The sequence below is a fragment of the Myripristis murdjan genome, chromosome 1 (genome assembly GCF_902150065.1).
Source record: "Myripristis murdjan chromosome 1, fMyrMur1.1, whole genome shotgun sequence".
NCBI classification, from domain to species: Eukaryota; Metazoa; Chordata; class Actinopteri; order Holocentriformes; family Holocentridae; genus Myripristis; species Myripristis murdjan.
In genome coordinates, this window is record NC_043980.1 from 20,597,488 (window position 1) to 20,610,793 (window position 13,306).

At 39.1% G+C, this 13,306-nt stretch overlaps 1 protein-coding gene across 3 annotated transcripts in view; it reads right to left on the reverse strand.

Annotated features, from left to right (window-relative positions):
- The window catches only part of ndst3 (N-deacetylase/N-sulfotransferase (heparan glucosaminyl) 3), a 54,390-nt gene that overhangs the window by 20,775 nt on the left and 20,309 nt on the right, over positions 1 to 13,306 (reverse strand). For all 3 annotated transcript variants that reach the window (XM_030053072.1, XM_030053054.1, XM_030053062.1), the window contains exons 5-6: positions 11,098 to 11,252; positions 9,616 to 9,801 (exon numbers count right to left, since the gene is read on the reverse strand). In XM_030053072.1, the coding sequence (XP_029908932.1) occupies positions 9,616 to 9,801; positions 11,098 to 11,252 (341 nt within the window). The remainder of the gene's footprint in view (positions 1 to 9,615; positions 9,802 to 11,097; positions 11,253 to 13,306) is intronic.

Consider the following 13,306-nt stretch of genomic DNA (forward strand, 5'->3'; position numbering starts at 1 on the left):
CATGATGGCCTCTCACCATCACCAAGTCCACTTGACCCGAGCAATATGCAAATGACGGGCGTCCAATGTGACTCACTGTTTCTCGTTACCAAATGTTTGAACTAGCCATCGTGTATATGAATGAATCAAAAGTCAGTAACAGCATGGCCCGTTTCTATTTCCAGAAACAGATTTCAGTGCTGCCATGTTTTTTTTTTTTTTTTTTTCCCCGTTTGAAACCCAGAGACAGAAACCAGTGGCAGCTTTTCTCACAAGAAAGCTACATAGCCATGCACCTTTTAAAGTATCACACATGACCGAACAAACAAACACAACTGAGTGCAGCTTTTTAGTGATGATACGGGCATCAGAAAGATGTGAACAAGCACAAAAGAAAGCACACTGCATCTGCATCAAGTGTGGTACAACTGGTACATATTGGTGCCTTCGCTACCTCAAATCACCTTTAGAGAAGAAGAGAAGAGAAGAGAAGAGAAGAGAAGAGACGAGGTCTTTATTGGAAACTCCTTGTGGAGCACTACTCTGAAATAGAGAGCAAAGGCTGGAAGCGCAGATATTGGTTTATCTATAAAACACTGCAGCAGCACACTAGTGCACAGAGAGAGAGAGAAAGAGAGAGAACGAGAGAAAGAGAGAGAGGGAGAGAGAGAGAGAGAGGGAGAGAGAGAGAGGGAGAGAGAGAGAGAGAGAGAGAGAGAGAGAGAGAGAGAGAGAGGGAGGAAAGGCCACCAGAGCCACAGACACTCAGCACTATTTCACCAAACCAATTATCCACAGAGCTATAGCTCAAACTGATATAGTACATTTTAAAAAGAAATACACACACACACACACACACACACACACACACACACACACACACACACACACACACACACACACACACACACACACACACACACACACACACACACACACACTGCACAATCCCATATCTCAGTCTGATTTGTTCAGATACTGTAGGTCCACTGGATGACTCTCAATCTGCTGACAAAGACACACAAACACCAATTTTATGACCTTAAGACAACTTCTAGTCATCAGAGCAAACAGAAGAGCAGAGAGGGAGAGAAGGATGGAGAGATGGAGGTAAAGAGAGAAAGAAAGAGAGTCCCACCTCAGTGTAACTCCAGATCAAACCAGAAAACTATGTGATATGTCAGAATCTAAATACATCCCAGCTGGTTCAGGGCACAGTGATTTAAGGCTAGAATCTGATATTACTTTGGCTTTGAGCAGATGCACAGCCATGCACAGATGTACACACACACAGACACACACACACCCACACCCACATACACACACAAAAAAAGAACACAGCCTCTCAGAAAAAATGTTAAGCCTTCATGAATTTCAATTCCCATTCTTTTTCTCTCACTCTTACTCTTTTCATTTTGTCAGACCTGCTTTTGGCTGGCAAAGGCTGCCATGCCATTGGTGCGACAGCCCATTATTCCAAAACACCAATAGTCCGAAAAAAGTCCCATTGGCCTGAAAGCCTGTTAGTGCGACGGCCCATTATCCTGAAACAAATGCCCCTCGCTCCAAGGGCCCATTGCTCCTAAAACACACACTCTGGAGCTGCATCTTTGTCGAGAAACACATCCACCCGTGTTTACCCTAATCTCAACCTGCGGAAACCCATGCCGAAAAGTATTGATGGAGTGGGCATTTTTTCAGACTATTGAGGTTTTGGAATAATGGCTGTTTGTTTTTGGGATAACGAGCCACCAGAATAATGGAGAATTTTTTTGATAAAAGTGAAATGTGTGACAAAACACAGCTGTGATGCTACAGAGATGTCCTGGCCTACAAACTTTATTTTGTAGGAACTGATGTAAGAAAGCATGTTTGTTTGGTACAGACAGTTGAAAAATTCCAGGAATTTTCAAAGTTGCCATGGGCACTAATGGGCCCTGATGATGTGTCCACAGGCACCAGATGGTGTATCTAAAAACTGGGGATTAACAGGAATATATGGGAATTAACGGGGTTTAATGGGAATAAACTGAAATTTTGCAAAATTGCAGACTAGCCTTTAACAGGGAACTTAAATTTGTTTTAAAAAATGTAAAAATTTCTAGAATTCTGCACACTAAACCTGAAAAGATTTATGTTTGCATACAATACAGTTTGTAGCCTATACATTACTCCAAATTTAATTAACATATATTCCCGTTAATTCCCATGGAAAGTTTCCGACTTCAAATATTTCCAAAACTGCCTATCTTAACATTCCATGAAAACTTTCTGGCAATTTTCCTGAAATTTATCATACAAAACTGATCATATCTACTAAAATAGAAATCACAATATCTGTAAAATTAATTGCATTCTCATTCTGCATAATGCAATTAATAACTGCCTATTTTTTTCTAACACAGCGACCCGTCAGTGGAGCTGTCTGCAGTCTGAATGCCCTGTCAGAGTCCTGGGCAACATGCTAACCCCACTCCTTCATTCCACCAGGCGCGGCTCTCTGACGTCGCATCTGTAATGCGGTTTTGTTCCATCGCCTGCACAGCTTCATACCCCAACGGGAGCAGCTCACAAGCAGAGCATTTTTGCCTGCCAGATATTGTCAGATTTTGTTGATTTCTTGTATTCCTCTACTTCCAAGATGAATCTGTTGATGTTCATGGTATCAAAAACCCTCTGATCGGTTGACTTCTGGTTATAATGTCATGTTGATGTAATGATGTGATATATAATCTAGAGTCTGCACAGGGAGAAATCTGACCGGATGCTCTATGTCATTCCTGTGTCTGACTTCCTGCCTGTCTCAGTCTGCCTCTCCTCTATGTACGAGTGTGTCCAGGTGGCTGCTGGGTATAATGTGGTGCACAGCGTGAACATGGCAGGGTGTTGGCAAGAGAGTTGACTTGGCTGCTATGAGCTGAGTTGCTGTTACAAAACAGCTCAGTAAGACACAGAGAGCAGAGAAGTGTATTCTTTTATATTTTTTTTTTTATTTGAGAAATTTCAGAAAGTGTGTGCTTGTTATTCTTCTTCCATGTCACACAGCTGTAGCTGTTTTTATTCTGCTTTTGTGGGGCATTTGAGTTCTTCTTTTGAAGTGCTCCATATTCACACAGCTCAAAGGATTAAAGTAAAGCATCATCTTACAGATTGGCATCTCTCCCTTATGAGATTTCTTTTGTTGTTGTGTTTTTTTAAACTTTTAGATAGAATAAAACTTCTAGGTATCCTGCAGTTTACAGAATTATTCAGTCTTTTGAAAACAGCATCATAGCAGAGCCGAACTAGTTTGTTATAATCAGTCGCTCCATCTAATTTGTACCGTGAAACATGGAAGGATGAAGCTAGCTTATTCCACACTGACTATTCTCAGATAGATAAAAGTCTTTCACAGTGATTGATCAGTGCAAGGGACTTGTGATCGAAGAAAAATCAAACTTCTCACAGCTGAACATTTCGAGAGAAGGTGAACGTGTGCACTGATTTGAAAAAGTGGGACTAAATAAATACTAAATAACATGCATCATGTATTCTTTTATACTTCTATTTTATGTTTACATATCTAAGTTTGGATTGGTAATTAATGATGATCGACATGACACATAACACTGAATGGTATCTACTAAAGGCATGTAATTATGAACACATTTCATAAGGGAGAGAGGTCAGTCTGGAAAACGAGGCTGGCATTTACTTTCAACACTTCTGTGATTTTCACCCTGGAAAGAGGCAGAGATGTTACACTGAAGCAGAGATCCTTGAAGTCAGAGGTGTACATGGCACAGTGTCTATACCACACTGGACAAAAAGAGAGACTGAGAAAGTAGGCTTAGGTGTGTGTGTGTGTGTGTGTGTGTGTGCTTTTGTCTGTGTCTTTTACAGTCAGTTCAAAGTTTGACTCAAAATCTTTCAGTTTCTTCTCTACTCCACAAGAAAAAAAATTACCACGATCACCCTTGCTTTGTTTGGTGCATTGAAACCAGTAAAAAAAAAAATCTCCAAAGGAAAAGAACGGAGTATCCAAACCTTTTCAGCTCACTCTATACTTTTTAAAAAGGAGGTGACACTGCAAAGGAAATTGCTGCCTAACAGACTTTTACATCATCTTTTACTTTTATTCGACAGTTATATTCGGAGTTGACATTTTAATACTAGTCAGACTAGTCTCAACAGACAGGAGAGTCACATGTTTGTGAGGGAAAATTACATAAAGGGTTTGATGGGCAATTTCTTTTGTAGCCCTGGGTCTAAGCAGAGGGATTACTACATTGGTGAGTAAGCACTTACAACTTAAATGTCTAAAAGAGGTAAAAGATGAGGGGAGGATTACTACTATTCTGGCTGAGGCTCATTAATAAACATTAATTTTAGCAAATACATATGCCCCAAATGAGGATGCCCCTATGTTTTATGCCAGTCGGAACAGTACATTTCATCTTCATCATCATTTCTAAATGGATTACACCTCCCTCCTCTGCAGGGAGATCAGTGGGAGACCCTTGATGCCCGAATCATGGGTGAAGAAATACTAGAGGCAATTAGGATTGCTGCAGCAATTTGTAAAGACACCAATTTTCTTGCAGTCATGACTGGGGGCTCCAAACACACAAACTTATGCTTTAGCCTTTGCTACAGACTCAGGCAAATCCATACCTGCCCTACTCAAAACTGTCCTTTTCAAGTTTTCCTGGTTATGGAATTCTATGATTTCTATGAAGTTGGAGGCCCTGTCCCTGACCTCCTATTGCCCCGAATAATTATTTCAAGCTGGATCTTTCCAGTGGGCACATAAGGGAATTAGAAACTTGGGAATCCTTTTTGCAGGCAATTAAGGGACATAGTGAAATGTGAGTTTGACCCACTCCTAGACAAAATTTCCACAGGCATGGAAAGATGGTCTCTGCTTTTTCTGTCATTCTGGGGTAAGGTTAATATTATAAAGATGAACTGTGCTCCTAAAGTGAATTATCTCCTGCACTCTCTTCCACTGACTATTCCGACTAAATACTTCAAACAATTTGATAGTCTCTGTAATATTTTTTGAATGGCAGAAGGCCAAGAATACATCAAGATAAACCACAAAAGCCTGGAGAAAAAAGGTTTGGGCCTCTCAAAACGATTATTCTGTCCTCATGCTTTTAGGCTGTGGCACCTGTTACACTGAGCGCTTACTCCTGAAAGAGCTCCTCCCTGGTACACAGGAGTCAGTCAGCATGCATCTCTTTCCCACACTATTATTTTTATCTGCCATAATGGCACCAACTGCCCAAACCCATCCCATCATGTCTCACCGACAAGGACTCTGGAGGAAAGTCTCTCCTATATTCCAAATCACACCATATTTAACTCTTTCATCTGAAATATGGGCCAATCCAAAACTCTTTGTTGGCAAATCTACATTTATATGAAGGAAGTGTGTTAATAAGAGCACTCAAACTTTGAGTGACCATTATAAAGAAGACGTCCTTAAATCATTTGTAAATCTTCTTGAGCAGCTCAGTCTCGCCAATACTCAACTTTGGAGGTTTTGGAGGTTTTTACAATTGAGACATTTTGTCAGTACTTTAGACTCCATACTGTCTCCATAATCTCTCCAAAGAGATTTTGCATATTGCACAGACAGGGCATGGAGCTTTGCATTATTATTCTATGCTTATAAACTGATGTGGCTATAACACCACTACAGCTCTTAAAATACTGTGGGAAAGAGAAGTGGGTACCACCTCTGAGGAAGAGGAGTGGGATAAAATAATTTTGATTACTCAAAAAATCTCTCCAGTCATTAGAATAAGGTCAATACAATTCAAAATTTCTCATCAGTTTCATTGGCATCCAAGTAAGCTATTGGGACTGGATTTTAAAGAAACACCAGACTGTTGGGGGACTTGATCCACACACCGTGTTCGAAGATAAAGACTCCATCAGTATATCACAGAGATCACTGGGGTAAACTAGGAGTTTTGTCCTAGTGTACACATATTTGGTAATCCCTGACCACAGACCATGGTGTAAAATCCTTAGCACATTGGATTCAGAAAAGTCTTATGATTGGCAGATAGATAACACTGAGAAAGAGGAAACTGAAACTGGACGGCACTGCAATAATAATATCTTTATTGCCACACAGACGTTTTGGGCTAGACGCCCTTCCTCAGTGTGCAGTGGCAAAAAAATAATAAATAAATAAATAAATAAATAAAGTGTGCTATAAGATTTCTTACAGCCTAATAAATAAGGTAGAAAAAAACAATAATAAATGGGTATTGCTTTTATGGTTCCACTCACTACAGAGTAACCAGTGAGCACACCTTTACGAATATTAGGTAATTTCACATTTTACTGTACACTAATTAATTTCCTCAGGTGCGGGGCTCATAAACTGCATAGGGTTTGTTTATGTTGATATTTGTTTGGTGCACCATGTGGCTATGTGTATTTGAGAACATGCAGACATATTTTCCCTGTATTTGTAATGTGTTTGTCGCTTTGTGGAGACTTTTATGACTGCAGGAGGGTGGATGGACTTTGAGTAGGCATCTAACATTAGTTTGTAACACATCATGTTCATTTTTCTATTTCATTTCATTTCACTTTATTATTTATCTATTTATTTTGTGTGTTTTGTTCATTTTTACTTATCATTTATTTTAGTTTCCTCTTTTTCTCCGGCACAGCGTTGTATTGTTATTGTGCTTGTATGACATAGTTTCCAATTAATGAAAACTGAAATTTCTGTGAATTCTTAATCTTTTTTATTTGATAAACAGTGTAATGTAAACTGAGTAGGTATGGAAACTCATTTGTTCCTGGTGAGAGAAAACTTTTTTTTTTTTTTTTTTTTTTTTTTTTTTTGTTATTATTTGGTGTACCAGTGTTGCTGATAAATATTTAGAGGTAGTCTCGAAAAAAATGTTTTTAAATGCCACTTTCAGTATCATCAAGACAACTGATCATAGGACAACAACTGTACACCATGATTTATCTTTCTAATGTAAACAATAGTAAACAAGAAGCCTTTTCTCCTATTGCTCAAGGTTATAATCCCACTCCTTCCAAGGATCACTGGAGTGCTCATTTTCTTTGCCGTTTCTTTGAATTTCTTCCCGTTTATGATTGATGTCCTTAGCAAGAGTGAAGCGATTAATCGTGGTGGGCTGTTTGCATACCTAGTTACCTTCTGCTTTGTATGAAACAATAATTCAAACTCCTTTCTGCCTCAGAGTTGATTTTCCTTTCTTTTGTCTTCATTTTCCTTTCTTCTTTCCCTCCCCCTCCTTTCTTCTGTTCTGAATTTCTTTATGATGTATTTTTGCTGTCAAATGTTGAATATTTACATTTGTTCGGAGGCTTCCTATAAAATTCAATGAGTTATTCAGCAAAGCCTCTGAATAATTTATTATTTATAATACACAATAATAACAGCCCATTATAACCCCTCAAACTGTCAGTTTCGTATTCTATTGAAAGGAAGTAGGATTAAGTGGCTGTCTTTTATGATGATGTGACAAGATGTCAGGAAATAAAAGCACAATTCTTGGTAAGATTAGGAAATTGACACAGCTGTCTGTTCCAATTGTTTGCTGTAGATCTGGACATAGTAGAACCACATGGACTGGTAATTTTGATGTCAAATATGATTGGCTCTTTTGTCAATAAGGGAGGAGTTGTTATGCACACTGACAAAGAACCTGACTGACAAGAGAAAGGAGGATGAGGAAGAGGAGACAGAGAGGAACACAGAGGTAGGGATAAAGAAGACAGCGTGGTTAGGTGACACGGGTGACAAGTATTTTATTCTTTCTGCCACAAAGTGTGACTGATAAATTATTCATAGTTGAATGAGAAGTAATTGTAAGAATTGCTCTCATTACTGGATGTGATACATACTTCATTGCGCATATACAGGGAGACTGAGAGAGAGAGAGAGAGAGAGAGAGAGTGACAGAGCCACACACACACACACACACACAGAGAGAAAGAGACAGAGCCACAGAGAGAGAGAGAGAGAGAGAAAGAGTGACAGAGCCACAGAGAGAGAGAGAGAGAGAAAGAGAGAGGGGGAAAAAACCCTCTCAAACCCTTTTTTAGCTGCATTGGGAAGCCATTAAATATTGAATCAATGTGGAGCTGAGCATGCTGTGGGGAGATGAGGTCAAAGCATTCAAATCACACAAATCAGACACACACACACACACACACACACACACACACACACACATCTCCCAACTACGGAGAACGTTATTGATTTGCTGTTTTAGACTGCAAGAAACAATCAGCACACAATTTACTATTCAACAAACAGAGAGAGAACAGATAAATACATTTTTCAAAGTATAATAAAAGAACAGAGCTGCAAAGCAAAATAGACCCTTGTGATGAAAGGATTCTGCATTTTATCTTGCTTTGATTCTGTTGCTTCAAGGGCGGGTAAGTATTTACAATTCATACATTTAATTTCAATCAGATTAATTAATTAAATGTCTTTTCCTCGGGGGATGGGTGTGCAAGAACACAACATAATGTGCTTTGAGTATTATACGTGATTTATACTCAGTGCAACAGCACACTGGAGCATGCATTGCTTCTGTGCAACTGCAATTCTGGTTATGAAAAACACATATTTAACCAACCCAGCCACCTCCCACCTCCTTTTGACAGACATCTTTGACTAACAATTCACATCTGTGCATTGTTGTCTGCAGGGGAAACAGAACATCACACTGTTTTGACAAGCTAAATGAATAGGCACTAATCATCTTCTCATGTATGTGTAAAACTTTTTTTTTTTTTTTTTTTTGTGCGTCATTGTTTGAAGTGCTCAGGGTGTGTGTATAGGGCTGGGAATCAGAAGGCACCTCCCAAATTGATATTAGTTTAGTGCTGGGTATTTGAAGTTTAGTCTTCAAATACCCTGGTACTGTAAATACTGCGATTTCATATTAGAAATTATCCAGGCTTCATCCCCTCTTAGCTGCAGTAAAGTATCAAACTGAAATAATCTGATTTTTGGGCTGATTTTAAGTGACAATCTTTAAACAAAAAAGAGGAATAAACACATAACCTATCAGTGAGACGGCATAATGATGAGAAGCATGTTGACAAATTATGTGCTTATTCCATGTTTTTTTTTTTTGTGTCAGCTAAGTCTGAACTGTCCGCACTTAAACCAGTTTTGCATTGTGCAACTTTAAACTTATTCAAGCATTCAGAGCTGTAGAAATCATAACATAAAACCTTTTCAGAATCAGGTATGTGTTTATTTTATTTTATAATATCAACGTTTGCCAGTATGCACTGCAGATAGTGAAAAATGAAAGCTCATTCAGTCTCAAACTATAAAAAATATGTAGTCTGACACCTCTTGAACTCAAGTACTGAGGGAAAAGTGAAAACATAAAGGGCCACTGGCCATAACTACTACATGAATGATGTTTTGCTAACAGAAAAATGGCCTTGGTATCAATTCAGGGGAAATGCCACAATATTAAAATTGTCTGAGCTTATGCAGAATCACAATATTGCAAAGAATCCCTTTGTTCTTCCACCATACTTGATGCATGTCTGAGCATATTTGTGTGTGTGTGTGTATGTGTGTGTGTGTGTAGGTTTTTTGATAAACAGTGCTGTCTTTCTTACCATGATGTTGCTGTGGATGAAGCCCTTGCGGTAGCGGGCAGGCTTGAGGTGTGGATATTCTTCCGTGCTGGTGACCCGGATGTTCCAGACGCGTCTCCAGGCCTCGTACAGCTGCAGGTGCACCGGGTAGACCCCTGAGTGGTGAGGGGCCACCGCGTAGCCCATGTCCACGGGGATACCATGTTGCTGGAGGGCAAAGACACCCAGATGCAATGAAAAACACACAGAGGTTATGGGTTATGAGCACGTACACGACGCTGACAAAGGACAGCACAGCACATAAACACACATACACAAAACCTGACCTTGCAGGAGGAAGAGCACTTGGTAGGTGTTTTGCTTGTTATGATTCTGGCCTTCAGGTTGGAGATTTAAAAAAAATATATATTGTTTGTGAGTGTGAGTGAGAGGGAAGATGGCCGCCCGGCTGCTTGGTGAATCTTACAGACTGATGGTGTTGTCCTTCGCACTGACACACACCTACACACACTGTCAAAACCAAGCGTCAGTGGTCAGAGGGTGATGTGTGTGGTTGTGAGTGTGTGTGTTGTGTGTATGTGTGTGTTGTGTGTGATGGAGGTTAGGGATCACATTTTATGATTACATTCACCTTCAGCAACATGGGCCGTTTCCTTATATGGGACATAACACCACTATACGGCCATACAAATCATGTCCACACACACACACACACACACACACACACACACACGCACACACACATACACACACACACGCACACACACATACACACACACACGCACACACATACAATCACCCCTACACAAACTCATAGGTTCAAAGTAAAACAACAATAATAATAACGAATAATAGTGATGAAAATGGGTTTTGTGATTGTATTTCATAAAATATTCTTTCTAACTGGAGTGAATTATTTACATGTGTGTGTGTGTGTGTGTGTATATACATATATATATATATATATATATATATATATATATATATATGTATATATAAACATTACAAAAATATATTACATTATTTACAGAACACTCTTTATGGTCATTATGACTGACAGAAAACTCAAACGGGTCCTCTAATTATTAAATGTTAGACCACACAAACTTTGGATGATTAAATTATGACCTACTAGCAAAGCTGCAAAATGTAAATGAGCTTAAATGAGAAAAGGACTGAGTAATTAAATCATTACATGCTGCATGTATATATAATTATATATGCGACCCCTAATATTAATGTCACCAAAAATTATCAAAAAAAAAAATGTTTGTTAATTTCCCCTGAGACTTCCTATCTCTGAATAAGTCTCCAGCACACAGCATGTGTGTTATCTGCCATGGCAAAAGAAATGATGATTACAAACAGCAACAGACGTCCCTGAAGAATACAGTCATGGGGAGAGTGAGATTATGGGAATGTGCAAGAATGACAAACATACAGAAAGAAGTATGTTCATGTGTGTGTGTGTGTGTGTGTGTGTGTGTGCTTGTGTGTGCTCACCAGAGCGAACTCCTTGTTGAGGACCATCTGCTCCAGCAGTGAGGACTCATTGTGGAAGAGGTGGGGCTGCATGTGGCTCCACATGTGGGGAAACCACCAGAACTCATCCACATACTTCAACAGTAAATCGTCTCCCTCATCCTCCTCCACTGTGCCTACACACACACACACACACACACACACACACAGACAAGGACAAAAGGACAAGGTAAGACACATGTACGCATGCGTGTAAATGCACACATACACAGACAAAAGGGCAAGGAAAGATAGACACGAGCACACACACACACACACACACACACACACACACACACACACACACACACATTTTTAGAGCATGTGATAAACTGTGTTGTGTTACACACAACTGCAATCTCCTGTCAGGCTAGAGCATATCCTATCAGACACTTGGGCTTAAAGTTGCAAAGATGCAAGTGGAAAGGAGCTAAATAAGCTGGAGGTCTGATACCATGGTGATGAAAACTGGTGCCATGGCGATAACGGATGCTATCGCAATATGTATTAGTCTGGATCAGATTTCATTTAAAGATAATTATTTTCAACCTCTTTTTTTATTTATTTATTTTTTTAGTGTATCCCATTTCTTTTTTCCTCTTGTGATAGATTTAGACAGTTTTCATTTAAACTAGAAATCCAATAAAATCCCTCGGTGCAGCCACGGCGGCGCTCACGAAGCACAACAATTCTGCCAGAGCCTCATAAATATGCCTATAGGAATACAACCCAGGGACTCATAATCTATAGATAGTGAGAGGTAGGATAAAACTCTTGGGTAACATGAGTCTTTTCTGGTGAATATGATAAACGATCACATATACAGGGTGGAAACCTTGATCATAACATTTGTTAGGGGATAAAAAGTTCTCCAGCAGGCACAGAGTTGTCATGCGGTTTAAGCTACAACAACAGTGTGTGGTTGACTTGATTATTGTCCTGCTAAAACCAAAGTGTTGTTAATCCATGTTTTCTTCAGTGAAATATCATTAGTACTCTGCTTACATGTAACTTTCAGGGCAATATTTCATATGTAACAGGCAACGCCACTTGTTCCTTTACAGCTGCAATGTGTGCCAGCTGATTTGTGGCGATGGAATGCTTATATTTTGACAGAGCATTCATTAGAACCACCGATGCAACTACTCCGTCAACGTCATGCAGTCATCTGAAATTAATCCACACCCAGCCAGCCGATCAGAACTGAGTATTCCCCAAAGCTTGTGTCATAAACATAATTTTAGCAGTGGTTGCCCAACAGCTAATGGATATGACAATTATGCTGAGATGCTTAACAGAAATAACCATTAAAAAAAACTGCTTCCCATTTTGTGCACCTGCTGATATTACATACCCCTATGTTTCAAACTGCATGTAAATGAGGCATATAATTTTGCAGTGCAACTACTTAAAAAAAACAAAAAAAAAAACAGTGTAAATTAGATTTAAACATGACAATAAGCTACACTTTCAGACTTATTCTGCATTCAAATCAAAATCAGCCAAATTTAATATAATTTTAATCGATTGCAATGGCAATCAAATAACCACTGTTAAATTAATAAGCGGTTGATCTTAAGTATCTATACAACAAAACTGTACATTTAAAGCTATCAATCAAAAAAAAAAAAAAAAAAAAAAAAAAAAAAGGTATCAGTTGGTGATGTTCTCCACATGGTCGATATATCTTGATACGTGTCTTTCATCAGTAAACCAATTTATATTTATATTTATATTTATATTTGTTGTCTTCAGTGATGCCAAACATAATTTAAAAAATGACGTTTTATGCACAATACAAAAACTATGCACGCATCCATTATGAAAGCATTTACTGTATTGAAATGTTTTAAACCAGGGGTCACCAATCTTGTGCCATGGAGGGCCGAGACGCTGCAGGTTTTCATTCCAACCAAGACCTCCACCAGGTGATTTCACTGATTAGCTCCTCCTTTCTGATACAAGGTGAGGTGATCAGTGAAGTCACCTGGTGGAGGTCTTGGTTGGAATGAAAACCTGCAGCCTCTCGGCCCTCCATGGCACATGATTGGTGACCCCTGTTTTAAACAAATGAAACAATTTTCATGAAAAAGGCTTAAGCAACTGACACATTTCTGTAGTCTACAATTTGTTTCCACATGGAGACCCATTTGAGTGAATGAACACTTCATACAAACATACAGAGCAGATT